The sequence below is a fragment of the Pezoporus wallicus genome, unplaced genomic scaffold, assembly GCF_028554395.1.
Source record: "Pezoporus wallicus isolate ANWC-B61680 ecotype Strahan unplaced genomic scaffold, APGP_CSIRO_Pwel_v1 contig_2870, whole genome shotgun sequence".
Lineage (NCBI taxonomy): Eukaryota > Metazoa > Chordata > Aves > Psittaciformes > Psittacidae > Pezoporus > Pezoporus wallicus.
Window position 1 is genome coordinate 1,810,058 of NW_026636990.1, and position 19,638 is coordinate 1,829,695.

A 19,638-nucleotide genomic window follows, 5' to 3' on the forward strand; every position below is an offset into this window, starting at 1 on the left:
GAGCACATCCAATACACCGGAACAGACCCAGGCTTATAGTTCATATCTTAGTAATTCTTGTTGTAGTGTACTATGTTAATCCTTCATAAAGTTACAAAAAATGAAAATAATATCCAGTTTAAAATACAAACACGTATCTATTTACTAGTAAAGTAACAGCAGCAAACAAGGACTGAACTATGTATTTTTTAGGTGCTATGTGCAGATCTTGCAGCAAATTTTTGAGAAAAATCAATGGACATCAAACTTACTTGTATTGATAAGAAACTGGTTTGAAACCCCGGGATGATCTACATCATGTATCGCACTCGCAAAAATGGCTGCAAGAATCTCCAAATCAGTGAACACTGCCTAGAAAATCATGAAACATAAATGGCAATCACTAATCAATGAAAAAAGTGTTTTCAATCTGTACTATTGATCCCTATATTGAGGGAATCCCATTTTAACACTATCTTTCATGAGAAATCTACTAACTGTGGTTAGTGAGAATCCCCCATGGGAAATAATGACAGAACAGGATGTAAATATCTTTAAGAGAACAGAATTCATGACAAAGTGTTAAGATTTAAAAAAAAAAAAAATATTGCAGAAACTAAGATCTATAATATTTAGTTTAGAAGAGTCTCAGTATGTCCCTTTTTCTCATGCCTGCGTCTTTCCCACTTTTACCTCTAATGCTGGCGTTGACAGCAGGACATGGGTTGACTGAACAACATCTGCAGCATGTATGTTGTTGTGATATGCCACATCTGAATGGTAATGGTCTTCCAGGGTCATTAAGTAAGTTATTAATGTGTCCACTGGAATCTTAAATGTTTTTAGCAAGTCCCGCTCCTAGAAAAAGAGAGACAATTAAGATTTCAAAGAACAGGAAAATCACTGAGATAAGCAAAAAGCAGCACATCTGCTACTTGCCTGAAAAATGGTATGCATGATGACTGTCAAAGGTCTGTTTCCAGATAACTCAGCTACTCTGAAAACCTGGAGGCCCCATTTATTCACATCTTCTAGTTCCTAGGGCAGAATCAAGCAACAAACACGTTGAAACGTAACACAGATTCGAATGATTTTTGATTGAAGCAGCTACAAACAGCAGACCCATCAATATTCAGACCTTGTTACTGTGGAAGTCATATGCTAAAGCTTGGATAGGAGGAAAAGCTGATGCTACTAATTTTGTAATACTGGAACCCACAGCTACTAACTTTTCAGCTTTTAATTCACAGGCAAGACTGACTCGTAAGTGGATTGTATCAGGAGTTAAAACACCACACTATCTTGAGTGAGCTGAACTGACACACTTTGCTATCTCACTGCCCAGTGACAACAGAGTTCAGAGAGGAAGATGCGGTTCTGCTGCTGCCTCCCTGGTTCTCAGAAACACCCTTCAAATAAAGGTGAGATTCCTGAAAATACAGGGATAGGCATATTCCAAAATGTTCTAAAATTAAATGAATAATCACTTTATGCCAGTTTTAGATTACTGCCAAATACTTAGCTGCTGGTGCAAAAGTCACAGGGAATGTCACTAAAAATAAAATCAATAAAAACCAAATGAACAGAAAAATACAGCTAAAGAATGAACAATAAAAACCAAATGAACAGAAAAATACAGCTAAAGACCAGACCTTTAAGAATAGCTTTAATTCTATACACCAGTTGTGCCTTTTCAAAAAACATGGGCCTACCATGTATTTTCATTCCTGTAACAGTACATGGTGGTTTTACTCTTCATTCTTCAGATATTATTATGGATAAGCAGCTTTAATAATGCATACACAAATGCTAACTTACATTCCAGATGTAATTCTGTTCATGTGGAAACTAACCTTTATGGCCTAATTCTGATTTTACTTATTATTATTATACTTCACCCAATTTATATTACTTAAAGTAAGGCCTTTGGTGCTACAGGTAGAAATCAATGGTTATAAGCAGAGGATAGAATAATACTGACAAGTTCACCCTCCATTTTAATTCAGCCATTTAAATTCAAGGTTTTATATATTCTCTACCTTGGCAAGACTCTCTTCATGATCTGTTTTAACTCCAAATCGGGGAATACTAGAATTAGTTAGGCTGGTGCTGTGCATGAGCTTTTTGACTCCACTGATCTGGGACATCGGCCTCTTCTTTTTCTCTTTCTCCTTCTGTGCCGGAGATGGGATTTCAACTTCATGTTGTTTGTCTTAAAGAATGACAAATAATAATATTTAAAGCAAGTACAAATATGTCTGAGTTCACCACTGAGTTGTATCTTACGGATATTTTAATTCTTACGAAAACTTTTTTTATGTTTGGAGATTTTGCAACAGGTATTTCACATCAAGAGCAGTAAAACCATGAACAGATAAACAAGACCTATACCTCAGTAAAAGCAGATCTCAATTTCATTAATTGCTTCATTATTTCTGAACTGGCTTTAAATTGGCTGATTTCCACTTCTCCTGTATCCCCCCTAGCACTGTAGGGAGGGTCAAACTTTTCATGATAAAAATGTTACTGCAACTAAACAGAAATCTAAGTACCCGTTTTGCAAGGAGATTCAAAATGTTTTCTTTTCCAGGAAAAATATTCTCTGCAGACCTATTTCAAAACCAATGAAAACAGTATTTCATGTAAACCTTTAGAAAACTTCTTCAGGACTCAAAGGACCCAATATTTGGGGACTGGTCCTGATTGTGCTAAGACTATACAGCTTGGAAAGCCTTTTGCCAGCCACATGTACAAGCACTCTGCATGCAGATGCAGTTTGCGCCAGCAGCACAGTGCATTTCTTCACCTCCCAGCCAGAGTAAGTAATAACAACAAAAGGACTGCTTCCCTAAAACCCAGTGCAATTGCTGTGAGCTTTTGCTTCCATAGCAGTGTCAGCAGCACCACTCCATACACCTCATCAATGTACGTGCCAGCAAAACTTTAGACAAGGATTAAACTGAGAATACATTTAGAATGTTTAGGGAATTGCCTGCTGTTTGCTGCAGAAACAGTACAGGGGTACAGACCACTGCAGATATCTGTAGTCCCCAAAGAAACCCAGGAGAGTGCAACAAAGGACTCTCCTGCCAAACCTCCTAGGAATTTGCATTAATTTGGTTCTTATTCATACTACATTTCAACATAAAAGTTTTAATGACTCCCTCCAAATGATCTCTTCTTTGCTGAGATGCATCAGCATCTTTTCTGGTCCTCAGGAAATAGTCTAGAAAAAAAACAGGAAAATCCAGAAAAGATGTTTCTAATGTAGAAGCCAAGAAAAAACTAAGACTTAAAAAAAATACCTTAGACCAAAAGGAGTACATCTTAAATTAAAAAAAAAAAAAAATTGGTGTCTTTAAAACATGTCTATTTTTTCCTCCTGCAAATACTAATTTTTAATAAAGACACTGAAACCAGACAAAGGTAGCAAGTCCATCCCTAATTACCAGACTGCTATTGTGTTTGCTTCTTCACGTTTTCTTTTTTTCCACCTTTATTTTTTTTTTTTAAATTACCCTTCAGCAGTCTCATTTACTGGGCACTCCAATCCCAAAGAAATCACAGTGAACAAGAGACTGCGGAAATGTCATCAAGCTTTAGCCTGCAGCACTAAGTTTCCTGATTGCCCCCACCAAGCTCTCCTCGCACAGACAATCAAGAAAAGGGGGAGGCGGAGTGCTGCAGCTCTTGGCTGGTGCAAACGGCCAGCAGATGAGGATCAGTGACTCGTGTTCATGCTTTGATGTTTATGGTTTCAGTCATATTCACAAAGTTTAGGCCCATCAAAGGGAGGTTCATAAGCTGAGCTGTCAGACCAACTCAAGTGAAAGGAAGTGTCTGTCTGAATGACTTTAGATCTCCAGAGGAATTCCATGGGACTGCCTCTGCTTTTGTAACTATGAGCACAGAGGGGAAAGGATTGTTCACCCGTCTGAACATCTGGGAAAGACAGCTTGCCATTTTGACCCCAGTTGCGCTATGCTCATTGGAAGGTTCTCTTACATTTGCCATTCATAGGAAAACAGATTAATTACCTGAAAAAAAAACTTATATATTATTATAGTCAGTGTAGGATCCTTAGTTCTTACACAAGGAATATATTTGTTGTCATTATTAATAACTTCATACATGTCATATAGCCCCCTACTTGGGAAAACAGTTGGGTTGTGGGGTTTTTTTGAAGAACAGAAAAACCTGTTTTCTCATAATGTTACTAACTTCCAAATGTCAGCAAGTCTGTAGATGTTCAGGAGATAAATTATGTATTTAAAAAAACAGCTAACTTGACTCTACAGTTTTCTATGGAAAGAATGTTTTCCCTCTTCACATTGTGGCTCAGAACTTACGTACTTTGCATATATTGAAAATACTCTATTTAAACAATAACTCTGTAGATGAGGTGTTTTTCCACATTGTATTCCTCTTGTACCTACCATTCTAAGTATCCTATTTTTTTCACATAGCCTCAAAACAGTACCCATAGCTCAGTAACTTAGAAGTGACTGCCTTCCGGGCCTTTTTCTGCTCAAGGCTGATGTCTCATGTGAAAGGCTGACAGATGCATTTCATTACCATGTCAAAATAAGCCTTAAGCTTTCAAGCAAAGGCAAGCAGAAACTGGTATCTCAGGCTTTCCAGCTTAAGTGTGTCATCTTCTAAGGCAGCTGTACACTGTGACTTTCAGGATTCCTGAAAGTGAGCAATAGTGGTTCTCCATGATGGAGGCTAACCCCTTCCTTATTGTCTGAAACCCTGCTGTGCCACAGTGCTCAGGCATGCCACTGCAGTCATGGGTAAATTCAACAGACACAGTAAGTGATCCATTTAGGATACAGTAACAAGCAGGGGGTAAAATGTAGTTTAAAATAACTTCTTATTAAGAGAAAAAAAACGCAAAAATAAGGAGATAAATAAACATGATGTATCTTAACATGTATGACTGGCACTTTTTAAAGTACTTGTTATCCTAATTTAGATGTACTTTTTAAATGCTCATGAGCCACACAGATTCTCCTGGCAGCAGTCTGTTCAGATGTTGACTTAGTCATATTTATCTACCTGTTTATGGGCAAGCATGGAACACCAAAGCATCAGAACTGAGTGCTACAAGATTTTATGAGGTTACTTGTGCTTGTGTGCTTCCAGCACACTGAAACCTCTTTGCAGTAACTTCCATAAGGGAAACAGAGTGGAAGAATTCTTTTAAATATACAATTAAATCATTATAAATTCATTTCTTAATGCAGTAGCAATATAGTAGCTGTAAAATGAAAATACGTATCTGAATATTTATCTAATTACACACACAGAGAAACCACATATACAAACTAATTGAGCTGTAGGGAAATGGATCTAATATGATCTTTCTGCTCAAACACTGAACAATGAAACACACAGTCTCTGAAAAGAGAAATTAATATGGAAAGCTACTTGCTTTTAAGCTCTACCCCAGCCCAGATATTTAAACAAAAAAAGAAAAAAAAAGAAAAAGGGACAAAATATTAACTTCCCTTATAGTCTTACCTAAGAAAGTGTTTGATATATATTCTGAGACCTGGTTGCCTGATCTGCTCATTTCAGATAGGTGGGTTAGCTCCCGGTTCAGCATTCTCTTGAACTGGAAAACAAAACATAGCAAAAAAGCATGAAGTTAGTGATCAAGATGCATTTCAGTCAGGATGGGAAAACACAGTCAATTTGTAATTGGGGAAACGACATGACATGAAGAATACATTCTACATGAAGAGAACTATGAAAGCAGAAAAATAACATGCAGAATTGTTCTACCCTACTAATTATTCAGGAGTTGGACAACATAATTTTATACCTCCTAAAATACTCTACAGTGATTCAATTAGGCACAGGATCCTTCTAGTAACTGAAAACTATAAGACATATGTATACACAAATAATTAACTTTACTGTCTCACAAGTTTCTTATTTTAATTTGGAGAGAAAATACAAACATACTTACATAGGACCATTTCTTTACTATCATTTTCTTATTGTATTTGTAAATTAATTTATTTGTGCATTTTTTTGCTACTCATTTTGTAATTTTTTCAAGTTTGTTTTATCTCTCATCATTAACCTATTCAAATATATTTGACAGCACTGCTCAAAACAATCAAAATATCTTACCGATTACCTACATATCAATATGAATAGAGGTAGGTTTTGTTGCATCTGACTTAAAATTATTACACTGGATCAGCTCAACAACTTGAGCATTGCACAATCTCAGAAAATTGTGAGTATTTTTATGAGGCACTGAAGTATAAAACACCCATCTATGGAAACACCATCCCTTCTAAGTCTGCAGTTCACTCTAGGCACTCTATAGGATAGAAGTGGACATGAAGGTTCGCTGAAACATGTAACTGGATTAGGTACTCATTACTGAGCCTTTCTTGATTCCTCCTAGATTTCAGAGTTAAAGAATATTTTGTGGCATCATGTTAGACAGGTTAATTGCATAATACAGTTCTAGTTATCTTACATGCATTTTCATTTACTATAGCTTCACCTTGGTTATTAATAAATAGAACTCAGCCCTACTTACTAACTTTCAAACAACTACTGCCAGTATAAAGAGTATCCATCACTACTGAATTTCACCTCCCATTATGCTATTCTTTCATTTTGTTATTAACAGTTCTGTCACCTTTTTTTCTCTTAACAAAGCCAAATGATTTGTGCTATTTTCAGAGTCATCTTTCACCTTGTTCACCCAGTTATGACTATTCATTACATCAAGCAATAGCTATGCTTAGTATATACCCCTGTAAAAATTCCTCTATGTTGAAAACTGGTAATTTATTCTTCTTCAAAGGAGATAAAGCAGTAGACTAAACATTAACCACCCCCTTTCCATCCCACTGGAATCATCAAAGCCCTTTCTTCAAAGAGGTCTTGCATAGTGAAAGGTGTTATTTTCTTCACAATGTCTTTGTAAGTCACCAATTACCGTATTGCTCACAGTGTGCCAAATAAAAAATACCTTTAATATAACACTCTAACCATTATCCACTGCGTTTTCCTGCCATCTTGACACGCCATCAGCTCAGGAAGCTCCTGAGCTACAAAGACTGAATCCTACTTTAGTCACAAGCCAAAGGCTCAGCTTTGATCTTGGATATAACTGTGCTAGCAAGTGCTCAACACATTTCTGAAAATTAGAACCATACCGCAAATACAGCTATACATACTATGAACTATAGGGCTATACATTCCGCATGAAACCAGCATTAACCTATATACTGAGACCTAATGTTTGTCACCAACGTCAAATGTTAAAAAAAGTCAAGCTTGCCAAATAGTAAAGTGACTGGTCCAAAAATCGTATTTTTAAAAGCCCATCTTTAAACTTTTAACACATACTTAAGTCACTCTTGCATGCTTTTTCTCCTGATCCACAATGGTGAGAAACTGAATTATTTAAGGCAAAAACTGAAGATCTCACAGAATGACTCGTCTCCAGATGGTATGCAGAAGTGTCAGCTTTAAATTAAATATTGTGCATACAAATCTTAATATAATGTAAGAAGTTGATGAAATTGCATTAACTTCCACACGTCATCAGTATATCCATTACCACTCCAATGTTCTCTCTTTCTTAATTTCATACAGCTAGTTCACTGGATACCAACTGAGCAGTCTTGTCTGGCTGTTTCCTAGTAAGCCATTTTAGATGATGCCCAACTTTGCCATGCTGGTTTTGCTGCACAGCAACACCCCTGGGTCATGTACCAGACTTTGGAAAAAGACCATCTAGCCACCAGTGATATGTACTCTTCAGGAAATATCCTTACAAGTTTACAAACTTTGAAAGGAGAACAAATTCATGTTTGTTTGCAGCTACTCAACACAAAAAACAGGAAGGATTTTTTTTCTTTTTTCCCCTCTTCCAAATCACAAATTTCACTGCGGGGACAAAGCAGGTTTGTTATTGCATACTGGGAATCATCTCTGGGAATCATCTTATGAACTTCTTGAATTCTTCAAGATTTTCCAACTAAGTACGTATTTTACGGATGTCCACAACAAGTGGAAGATGCACGTCAGTTTCTTGTAACGCTATGATCCCCACTAGTCTGATGCAAACCCTTGACTTTCCATCTCCCATCACTCCTTAAGTCACCAGAACAGAAAAGCTCAACCATCATTACAAAACCTGCAGAACAGTCTGTGCTGTTGATGAATATGGGTGCAGAGCGGAACAAGTCCTCCAGCTTTTGCAAGGCCTTCCTGCTAACAGCAAATTCAACAGAAGTCTTTGCCTTCAAAGAAATACAGCAGCATGATTTCCTCACCCTCTTGCACATGTTGCTGATGCCACAGCACCAAGACTTTGACATTTATTTTGAAAGAAAATCTGGACTAAGCAGGAGTTTAGAGAATTTTAATTTTCTAATTATCTGACAAAGCCTTACTACTCTCATACACACTGAAACAGAGGAAGTTGAAGACCAGACAGCAGTTCCTGATGCAGAACACTGATGCTCTTTGAGAACACAAAAAAACACCCAAAAGACATAAACAGTGATCAAGATATTGAGACATTTTTATTGATTATACCCTACTTCAGTGCATGTGTATGTTACTTAACCATCTGATGTTTAATAATTTGGCCTTTGGGGGAAAAAAGTATCTTTTTTGCTAAGAACCTCCCCCCAAAAATAAAACAACCAAAAAACAAAATCAATACCAAAAAACACAATAGAACCAAACCTGAAGCCCTACTTCTTCTTGATTTATTTCTCAAAAACTTCATTTGGGCTCAAGTGCACCTACATATAGTTTCTGCTTCAAAGAGTGTCAACTCTTCACAACTACTTTGTAATGAAATTCTGCCTGTCACATGGGTCTCACAAGACCTTGCAGCAAATCACAGAGAAACTTGTTACATCTGTGAATCAACCTTGCTTCAGTTATCCAGCAAGCACGTTTTAAGTTCTTAAATTTGGCACTTAAATACTTATAATACTGATAATTACTCTTATTATTTATCCTCTCTTTGCACTTTATTCAAAAACATATCAAAGAAGACATGAAACCACCTTCTTGCTAACTGTAAATGTAAAGATGGTATTTTAAAAAAGAACTAAAATAAACCACCCCAAAACCCAAACAAAACAAAAAAAAAAAACCAAAACTAATCACAATACATGAAAATTCTTGATAATAATAAGATTTATACCATACTTTATTTATTGATATCAGCAGCTCAGCATGGGGAGGAAGCAGGTATTTTTGGTGGATCTGTGCATATACTGTATTCTTCCTCAGAAAGAAATATGTTCCCACATTAAGACTAGGCATTGTTAGATTGAAAATGACATATATATCCCTTTGGAATATCACAGTCCTTGACTACAGTCTAGGAAATCCCCCCCCTGGAATTTAAGAGGCTATAAAATGTCCATTAAAGCAATCACACAGCTCTTCGCTGATGAATACTGATGTCACAGCAACACAGCAGCAAAGTATTGTCTAAAAAAGAATCCTAAAAACATTTCCTTAAGCACAATTTTTTTATTCAGTTTGACTCCATCTGGAGTCAATTCATGGCCATGAAAAAGCTTGGACTACATGCTTAATATAAATGAGGTTTACTGATTACACTGTACACACAAAAAAAAAAGTAGAATGTTCTTAAGTTTTTGACTCAGTAACAAGAAGCAGAAGTAAATATGCAGCCCGCAGTCGTGTTGTGAGACAAAGCATGCAGAACCATTTTGTCATGGATGCCCCACCCTGGCAGGGCCTCTTCCACCTAGGCTGCCTGTTCCTGAATGTCTGATGTGCTTCATTCCAAAGACACTCCCACTACAACCTTTGGCACCAGCACAGAAGGTGAAGCTAAGGCTAAAAGATACACCATGGACCAAAAGGCCCCATCTGGTCTGTCCTTCAGTCTGGGTATTGATCAAGCTCCAAGGCCATGCAGGCTGGAACCACAATGGTCAAGAGCATCTGAGCCTTTCATTGTACCAGCTCCCAAACTCACATGGTGATAAAATTCCAGTTTCTGGCTGCCTCTTCTAGGTAACATTTCTAAAAGCTTACATAAATAGAAAACATCCATGGAACATTCATTCAACACCTGGAACATTAAACTTACATGACTGTATTTTGTCATTGCTATATACCTATCAATGTGATTTGAAAAAGATGTTTTGTAACTCAAAAAACAAATAAACTATTATTTTACTGGATGTGAAAAGTTTTGTATTCTACAAAACCAAGAAACTTAAAATAGGACAGCCTTACAAATGAATGTAAGGCTTCTGTCTATATTGCTTATCAATGCAAAGCTTTTTTATTTTAGCATCATTCCTGCTATATAAACAGCAGTCTTGACTGAAGATCTGAGTTGGAAGCTTATATATTTAATTAATATCAAGCTCATGCACTAGTTTTTATACATAAGCCATTGCAAGGTACATTATCTCTAAGCTTTGCATTGTGATAGTGGTGCTTCAAGGAAAGTTAGTGAAAGACAGGGATAAATGTTCCATATGACAACCATTCTCCAAGACATAATTAGACTAAGAGCAAATAAAGTACAGCCTGTATCATACAGAAATATATGTATGGTAAGGGATGTAAACATCTATAATGATCCCTCAGACTAATATATTTCATTATTTCTTAAGAATAAATACTCTAAGGCATTGTTTTGAATGTCACAAAAGGCAGATATTTGCCTCTCAAGAGTTTTTCTATAATGCGTATACTGTGAACTCAAAATGCACTGTACTAAAATTGTGTTAACTAAATTCATTGTGTATAGACAATATCAGAAACTGATATAGAAAACATTTTACCCATGTGTAATCAATTTAAGCTACCATGCTCTCTTCTGAACTTCAATTGGGAAAAATCTATCCATTTTAAAGGCTGAACTGTAAGAGTGAACATTTTTTGAAGATTGCTGATTGAATTTCTCTAATTTAGTAAGTAGGAACATGACACAAGCTGCCTGGAAATGCAGAAAATACTCCATGGTAAATTACAATAAATACCTCACTTTTAACTGAATGGAAAGTAATTTCATCTTATTTTTTGGTAAATGACAAAGAAATCCACCTAGCTAGCATATTGGGATTCAATTCTTTCTCAAATGACTGATCAAAATCCTTAGGAATATAATGTAACAATTCTGCATTAGCAGATAATGGTCACAATGACCTAATTGGATACAATGACCTAATGAGGTGGGGTTATTTCTATTAAGAAAAAATAAAATAAAATTATAAAAGTAGATATTAATACAAAAATGCATACGAGATTGAGTTGTGTTAATATAATTTTTGCATTATTTTTAGTCATTCAATTCAATACTCCCATTATTAGTTCAGGAGAAATCAAAATTATCTTTTAAACGGGATGACTTGGAACAATTATTGCACGTCAAGCATAGGATGATGTTTCTTTTTCCCTCTTTACACACTTGAAGCAGTTATAAAGGCAACATAATTTTTTAAGTACAAGCACTTAACTAGGGCTAAACCCCAAACATGGTTTGGTATTAAGTAAATTTCAGTTCTGTATGTTGACATATTAATTCCTTGGTGCAAAACTTTTCCACGGAAGAAATAAAAGCTTATTTAACTCCATTTTCTAGCACTATTGCAGTTTCAAGCTAGTTCAAAGATGCTCTATATAATAATGTAGATCAATATTAGAAGATTACAGTTTCCAGTGTTTTAATCAATACGGTGTCAGAGAGGCTACAAAAAATGCTGCTGGAACATACTGTTGACAATTGCACATTTCTTCAGCTATTAAAACCAGTATGACTCATGCTTTCACTCATTATCCTCAGCCTCTTTACCCATGCTGTCCCCTATTGCATAGTATTGCAGTTTTGAGGTTTTGTCATTTTTTTTTTCTTTTTTTTAATCTTTTAATGTCTAGAAATACAAATTTGCAGCAGCCTTTTTCTAAAAGCAGTTCTAAAACTTTTGAATTTATTTGGCTTTAGACTTGGTCTGATTACCCAGTGAAGCAACATTTTTTTAAAGTCCCAGCACAATTTCTAAGGAAGACTGTGTACTGTGCAGTTCATTCTCATTGCTGATCAAAGGCTTGCTTTTGTTTTTGATTTTTTACTTTACGTTCATAGGACTCATATTGCCCACAAATAATCATGCTATCCAGTGACCATGCAATCATGCACTGTAAATCAAGGTTCTTAAAAGGTAAAACAAAATCCTACCTTTATGTAGCCCCAGGAAACTGAGAGCAAATAGTTTGCCTCAGGCATTTTTTTTTGTTTGTTTTTTTCGATACTACCAATCTAAGCTAATCAGTTCTTTGCTGATACTGCAAAAGACTTCCAAGAAGAAAGATTCCTTCTTTTCTCTCTAATTCTCGTTGCTGATTTTCAGGTTCTCAGCAACTGTGTGCACAGGAGGCGCACCGAAATGAAATCCAACCGCGTGGTCTTCCGATTGTACAAATGCCATTTGTAAAACTCCAAGCATTCAGAGGCAACGCTGAAGAGACATATTGTATGAGCTGAAGAAATATCTGAAGAGCTAGGGATATGCATATTTCCTGAACACCAGCACTTAATGAATAATGTATGTCAAGATGCTCAGCTGCTGGAAAGACTTGCTCTATCAACAGCTACCAAATAAGGACCTGAAGGGGAAGCCACAAACGGTGCCAGTAATCCCTCCCATAGAGCCTAACTAGCAGCCAATAGTATGTCACCCTAAAAGATATAAATCCAAGCCGCTGGCGACATGATGTATGGTAATTTCCCATTGGCCAGCGCTGGGGAGTCTCCTGGGCATAGGGTATTTTTTTATTAAACAGCAAATGCCATTTAATAATGGCATCCCCGCCTGCAGCATTCACACGCCATTCAAAAATAATTGGGTTAAGGTCTCCTCAATTCCAACAGCATTTACCAGCTCTTTTCAACAGTTTCACCATCCAAGCAGTGCGGGGGGGCGGGGGGGAACTAGATGATCTTTAAAGTCCCTTCCAACCCAAACCATTCTATGATTCTATACATGTGGATTGCCTAGCAGTTTAAATTTTTCATATGGAAGTGCTTTGGTTTTTTTCTGTTTGTTTGTTTCTTGGGGGAGGGGGTTGTGTTTTTTTTCGGTTTTCTGTTTTGTGGGTTTTTTTTGTGAGGAAAACCCAGCAGAAATGGAGCTATCATGTTTCTTGAGCAGTCTGTGAGGTAGTTAAATGTTTTTGGCTTTTAGATGAAAATGTTTTGGCCATCTGGATTAAAAAAATACCTAGTTAGATCACTGGGCAAGTCTGTCAGTTTCTACTGCTTTTTTATTTTAGGAGATAAAAGCAGTTATTATTAAGACAAAGTCATTCATGTGTCTTAGTACCCAGTAAACAATTTTATATGGAAAAGCGAAATGAGTCCTCAAATCCTCTCTGTATTTATTTAATTTTTGCTCTTTCTTGGCAGGCTAATATAATCAATTAAAGCTATACTTCATAAAAAAAAAAGATTAATTGAAAGCACAGTGTGTCAGTGAGCTGACTCAGAGCCTTAAATAAAATATCCCACCGTCTGCCATTCAGAGACCAAAACTTACAAAGAACGTGTTATCTTGTACCACTTTATGCAAAGCACATATACAATGGCAGCAAATTTCTAAGTCTTTGTTGCATCAAAAGGGAAAGCTTCCCAATACGATAATGGGCAAACATCTATGGACAAGCTGAATGAGGTGTGGCATTCAGGATTAGCCCACACTTCTGATTCATTAGAAGATGCTGACTGACAGCGGTCATAAAGTAGGTTTGGCTGAAGTGGTTTGTACTTCTCTGGGTGATGCTACACAGCAGTGTCAGCAGTGCCAGTGCTTGAAAAAAAATAGAACCTGCAAAAATCAATAGGGCAAAATATGATATTAACACATTTCTTCCTTACAGGAGAGAAATGTATAGCAATGTGACAAGTCGATACAGTCAACAGATCATCTGCAATTATGTATTTTCATACAGAAAGCATACTGGTTTGCTTAGAATGGGTAACATAAAAACGTCATGAATAAACACATTACTGATGCATTTTCTTTATAATATGCACCCTGGATCTATACAGGTAGATGAATACAGAACAATTACATTTTTAAAACAGACATGGGTGATTAGAGAGCAGGTAGCCAAAAAGGTAGTTCTGGAAAGCTTTTCTCCTGACTCTTCCAGCTCAGCTTTGTAACATTGAGCAAAGCTTGTCTATACCTGCGTTGCATTGTTTTCTGGTCATCTGCAAGACAGCACGGCTGCCACTTACACAGCATCTGAACCAATAACTGAAAATGTGCTGCCTTCCTTCACAAGGCAATTTCAAACACAATGTAGAAACTGGTGAAATAAGAGCCCTTACATTTCTGGCTACTTAAGAAGTGAAGCATGTCGATATGAAAGTTTGGTTGCAGTAGGTACTACAAACAGATATTGGAAAGCCAAGTTTTTAACTACTTCTCTTTGTTCCTTTAAAGGCAGGTTCCTCCTTGAATTTTAACTGTCCCCAAAAGCACAGAACTTGTTTCAGGTAACGAACATTCAAAATGGCTGCTATGTAAATCACAGTGGTTGTTTAGCATGCATATAAAAAAATCTTCCTAGATTACTTTTTATTCCCCACCACTGTATGAGACAGACACATTCACAAGAATGACTGAATTACAGTTCATTAGTTCAAAGATGGTATTTACAGAGCTATTAGCTAGATAATTTTGATGTAAAAACATTTTCTTCCCGTGTATGATATTTTAGCTGCATATTAACTACACTGATAATAGGAAATTACACCTGATATTGACAATCTATTATTAATTTATATGATTTTTCAAGGACCCACAGCCTCAACCTCATAAAACTAACATTTGCTGTGATACAATTTACTAGTCTGACTTCACTGACTCAGAAAGCAGCCCTCTGACTCCAACTACATATAGAAGTATGACCACAGAAATTTATAGTTGGGAAATTCACACCAGCTCTGATCTACAGGAATAACTTTGGCTGATTTTCATCTTCAATTCCCAGATTGGAATAAGTGAATAATTGGCTTTAGAGAAGGTTATGCTGGATGAGTGCATAGCAAACAGCTGCCATGCACAACTAAATACCTAAAGTAATTAAAATAAGAAAAAAAACAAGATAGAGATAAGTGGAAATCCAGCAATGTGAAAGAGAAGTTCTTGTTTTCATACACACATCACCCATGAAGATAAACATGGGTAAAGAAGAGAGTAATGGCATTTTCTACAATAGTTCCAATCAAGAGACAAATATGGAAATAAAAATGGTATAATTTTAAATTACAGTAACTGAGAAATGAAATAATTCAGAAACAGGGAAGTTTTTTTATGAGCAATTTTGGGTGTTTTGAAAGAATCAAGACAATGACCTTGAAAGGCAGAAAGATGATAAAGTCTCTCTTAATACCCACAGGAAATCTTAGCCATTATTTAATCAACAAGGCTGGACAACTTTCTCCAAAGGAGTTGTGAAAAGAGGTGGCAGAGATCCCAGAAGCTGTGCTGCTCAGCTTCAGTAAAATTTGGAAGACTGCAAAAATTGTTAATTTTGTGCCAATTGAAGTTTGCAAGTAGGAGGGCTCAGTAACTTCAGGTCACCTCACAGAGTATCAGTCCTGGGTAAAATAACAAAAAAGCTAAATGCAAATACTGTGGTCATTTGCTTGATACAGAAGTAAGACATGAGAATGTAATTAATGCCAGTCAGTATTGGTTTATGTCTTTGAACATGTAATATTCTTGGACTGTTGCAGGGCATTTAATTTAGTACCATATAATATTCTGCCACATCACTCCCAGTGTTGAGAGAGGACACATTAAATGGGTTAAGAACCTGACTATCAACCCATTTCTAATAAACATCAATAGGCTGTCTTCATCTAAAGGGGCTGTTTCAAGTCAGGCTCTGAAAGACCTGAGACCACTTTATGAACAGCCCCAACTTTCTCAGCCTGTCTTCATACAGGAGGTGCTCCAGTCCCCTGATCATCCTCGTGGCCTCCTCTGGACTTGTTCCAACAGTTCTATGTCCTTTTCTGGTGTCCTCAACATAAAACGTTGACCTACAGTGACCCCCCAAAATTGGCATCTTCTGTAATGCTAAGTTAAAAGAGAGATACTCTAAACATACCATTCTGGCCACTCTGGTGATGGAACAGGGCATACAGATCTAGTGTGTCTCTTCTCCTAAATGTTACTATATATAGCACATACAAAAGAAGAGATGAAATCCACTGGTGGCTGAGAATGGATAGCTATAATCAGAACACATGCCTAATTCTTTTGAAGGAGCCTTAGCTTTAAGGATCCTAACTGTAGTATAATTATGCTGCTTTAAAAAGGCTTTAAGGTAGCCTCTTACTCGTCAGAATTACATTCATTAAACACACTGGAATACCCTAACTGTACCATTTTACAGTTCTTTTTATTTGGGAATATAAAATTCTCATGTATCAAATGTGAGAACTCTATGTTCCTGAAAAGACTGAAATGACAATGTTCATCAGAACTATTTTAGGGAAAATACATAGTAAAACCCAGGAGCTGAGCTGTTTATTAAAGAATTAGGCTCCTTTACTAGTTAAAGGGAAAAAACCCCAACCAAGAAAAACACAACAAACCAACCAACCAAACAAAACAACAACAACAACAAAAAACCCACACAAAACAAAAAAGTACTTTCTGGTAAAATACCTACTTCAGTGTTTGTATTTACTGCCCTCTAGCGATGATAGAAGCAGTAGCTATAAATATCTAGGAACGTATCAAACTTTCTTTAGACAAGAAATTCCACAATGTGATCCTCTCATTTTCAACCACACCACAGCAGGGCTTTTATAGGTATCCTCTGCAACTGCAGTATTTTCAATAGATACTCCTGAGCAATTGCACAAGCAACAAAAATTACACCCTATTTCAACCCTTGTTTTGGAGACCACTTGCAATCTTTAAAGACACAATAATCACCGACAGTTTTCTTAAAGGAATGCTTCTGCATAATGATAGAATTGTATGCATATACTGGTTTCTAAAAAAAAACTGCAGTAAATGGAAGATGAATTTCAACAAATGCTTTGCTGTTTGTAATATTCTGGTATTTATTAATATTCTCTTTAATTCAATGCTGTCAAAATTACATAAATCTCAAAAAAAAAGCTACCATTAAAAGCTAATTTAGATCAGAGCAAAGTGGATTTGTGTGATGACTCCTGCAGATTTGACAGCAGATTTGAGGCAGCAGTCACCCTAGCACAAAGCAGTAGTGAAGTGTAGCTCACTACGTTCTCTCTCTATACTGCCTGGCAACCAACAAAATCAAATGTGTAACCACAATCCTATTTCATCTGTTAAATTACTATTGTGAACTTGATATGAACAGAAGGCTTCCTAAGTTTTGAGTTTTGCCCTAAAAATATTGATAAAAAAACACCACCTTTACATGGAGATATATATACTTAAAACACCACCATAAAAACACAATACATAACATGTTTTTATGCATGTGTAAATATCTACAGAATACTGATACAAACATACAACACACCTGCATCACAAAGGGAGCTGTGAAACAAGACCAGAGTTGTTTAGATTTCCAGCCTGGAGATGTTTCAAATAAATATCCTGGGTTAAGGCAGTATTTTTTAAATTTAAAATCATGCCTAGATAACTGCAATGTTAGTAGAAATACCTACTCCATTCAGTTAATTCACCGTATCAGCATATTTCAACAGACATGAAACTGATTTGCTCAACATTTCTCTCTCCATATATAAAAGATGCTGGCACACAAATCAAATGTGTGCTCAGCCTGCACTGGACATGAGCTCGGGAAACTTGGAGCAAAACATGATATTCATATTTTTTATATCTATTTGATATGCACAAGTTTACTGCAATTATGCAAGCTATTTTAATGGCACACATCTCTTACTATTACTCCTCCTACCACCTTTGCAGGGAACAATCTAAACCAAATCTTTCAAAACAGCTCCTGGAAGAAACCACAAAATACCACCATAAAGGGCCCTAACTTGGATTCTTTGTAATGATCAGTTCCCTTACAATACCCAGGCAGCAATTTATTTGTTTTAGAATAATGCACATATTTTATAGAAAATATAATTTGGATGGAAAAAAAATGAAAAGAGAAGTTAGTTAATTGCTATTTTGCTTCCAGCCTGCTCAGACTTTAGTGCGACCAAATCTCAAAACCAAGTAGTTCCATACTTCATCAGTATACCAACTCTAAACCATGCCAGACTCCTTTTAGGAAAAGTTCTCTCTTGGAGAAGCAGAACTAAGACTGGTTACATATAGAAGGGTAAAAACATTTACTCCCCTTCCATTGTTATGTATGTATGTTACTTATCTAGGGCGACATACAGGAGAGTGAGTTAGTCATAACAACTCCCAAAATAAAGAAAAAAACAACCCTAAGAGAAAAATAAAACAGACGTGGGACAAACTAAAAAGATTAGACTTCCTCAAAGCTGCATCCACATCCATTCCTCAGTCACATACTTTTGTCCGTATTTGTCTTAGAGATTGCTGCTGGGGTGGATCTGCTACTGCCATGTCTGGTCTTTACCCTCAATTCTTTCCATTACAAACATCCATTCGAGTATTGGGTGTAACACAGCATAACAGCCAATCCACTGCTATTGCCTTCACTTCTTCCCCTTACCCACCAAAAAGTCTCATCTTTCCTCTTCACCTCCTTCAGGCAAAGTGCAGTGAGAAAGCTGGGTGGAAACCTCAGCCTCAGATCCAGCTGCACATTTTAACTTATACCACAGTTTGTGTTTCACTGAGCTGCCACTTTTTTGTCATGCTTTGAATCTGGACATTTTCAAACAACATACTGATACCCACGCCCCAATTCCTGAAGTGCAGCATCAGACAAGTTTTGTCAGGGCGATTAATGTATAAAACCAGTTAAGTTTTGCTGTAAGTGGAGTCTCAGAGCTGCTCCTATGCTCCTCAGGAGTAAGCTCCTACACTTGATAGACTCTTTAACATGCCTCACAAAAAGCAAAGAAAAAAATAATCTAACTTGAAAGACCAGTGTGATCTAGTATATACACCTCCTTCACATGGCTGTGCCTACTTCAATGCAGCTGGGCTGAGACTCACAGTCCAAAGGCATTTAAGTAAATGTGTCAGAGGTACTGCAGAGAGACAACACTTCAATAATGGACCTAAAATTATGCAATACCAATGTTGAAGGAATGCTACTGTTAATAAAAACTACTGTGCCATGGAGATACATGTGCACTTAGCTCCAGCTAACCAACCATGCCCTGTGGTACAGAAGTTCTGACAACCTGTGTTACCCCAGCTATCGCAACTACAAATGCCTTTTCCGTAGCTTATTTGCGTTAAGTAAGCTACATCAGTGTTAATGCCTTAAAGGATGCTTGTATTACAGCATAATAACACAGTTTAAGCCTTTTCCAAGACAACTTGTGCTAAATCCATAAAGGTATTCACACTAGAGAAAAGATAAAGGTGATTTCTTCTAATATCAAAATGTTCCTCTGTAAGCAAGTATTTTATCATGTAAGTATCTTGAAAAATGAAATGGATTTTATTTTTAAAATCTAAATTCTAATAATTCACT

General features: G+C 36.5%; 1 protein-coding gene across 2 annotated transcripts in view; it reads right to left on the bottom strand.

Moving 5' to 3' along the window:
- Positions 1–19,638, bottom strand: part of LOC130595706 (cAMP-specific 3',5'-cyclic phosphodiesterase 4D) — a 141,232-nt gene that overhangs the window by 6,912 nt on the left and 114,682 nt on the right. Inside the window, exons 1-6 of one of the 2 annotated variants that reach the window (XM_057402689.1) lie at positions 12,206–12,820; positions 5,506–5,599; positions 2,019–2,191; positions 919–1,017; positions 673–837; positions 252–351 (exon numbers count right to left, since the gene is read on the bottom strand). In XM_057402689.1, coding sequence (XP_057258672.1) covers positions 252–351; positions 673–837; positions 919–1,017; positions 2,019–2,191; positions 5,506–5,599; positions 12,206–12,253 — 679 coding nt within the window. In that variant the 5' untranslated portion in view covers positions 12,254–12,820. Of the gene's footprint in view, positions 1–251; positions 352–672; positions 838–918; positions 1,018–2,018; positions 2,192–5,505; positions 5,600–12,205; positions 12,821–19,638 lie in introns of those variants that run through there. The other variant, XM_057402688.1, reaches the window with a different exon arrangement.